The following is a 682-nucleotide window of genomic DNA, read 5'->3' on the forward strand; positions in this document are numbered from 1 at the left end:
AGGGGAGGGAGGTGCCTGTGTGAGGAGTGGGAGCTCAGTGAGGGGGGCTCCCATCTGGGACCTGAGATGGTGGCAGGGTCCCCTGTTTGGGACTTTGGACAGGGAGGGAGCAGGCACAGTGCCCTGTGTGAGGGTCCAGGGGTGCTCTCTCTCCCGCGCGCTCTCTCCCTCACGCTCTCGCTCTCTCCCTCGCGCTCTCGCTCTCTCTAACATCGCTGTTCCCTCCGGGCAGGAGGAAGTTGGTCACTGGGCAGGCCAACCAGAAAAGGAGATCCGTCTGCTGCAGAGGAACAGCGGAGACCGGCTTTTCCCGATCCTCACTCGCGGCAGCAAGTACGCGATCTGCCTGGAGGGCACCCTCAATAACTCAGGCAACGGGCAGACCAGCGAGATGACCCTGACCTGGGAGCGCACCAACATTGTCGACACGTCGGTGAGTACCAGCTTGGTGCAGGCACAGTCACAATCACGCAGCACCCTGACTACAGGCTCACCAGCTTCCTGGGACAGGGCCTCAGGGTGTCGGACCAGAGAGGGACACTATCTCTGCTCATGCATCTCCGTGTGGATTACTGCACTGCACTGCACATTTGTGAGACTGTGCCCCGATGCTGCGGGATTACAAGATTCGGTGCTGCGTGTCTGGGTGCTGCGAGGTTGCATGATCTGGGGCTGCGGGATT

General features: G+C 61.1%; 1 protein-coding gene across 1 annotated transcript in view; it reads right to left on the reverse strand.

The window, feature by feature from the left end:
- The window catches only part of megf8 (multiple EGF-like-domains 8), a 23,277-nt gene that overhangs the window by 21,510 nt on the left and 1,085 nt on the right, over nucleotides 1-682 (reverse strand). The window contains exon 2 of the mRNA XM_048620569.1: nucleotides 174-366. Within this exon, the coding sequence (XP_048476526.1) occupies nucleotides 174-366 (193 nt within the window). The remainder of the gene's footprint in view (nucleotides 1-173; nucleotides 367-682) is intronic.

The sequence above is a fragment of the Rhincodon typus genome, chromosome 47 (assembly GCF_021869965.1).
Source record: "Rhincodon typus isolate 14 chromosome 47, sRhiTyp1.1, whole genome shotgun sequence".
Taxonomy (NCBI): Eukaryota; Metazoa; Chordata; class Chondrichthyes; order Orectolobiformes; family Rhincodontidae; genus Rhincodon; species Rhincodon typus.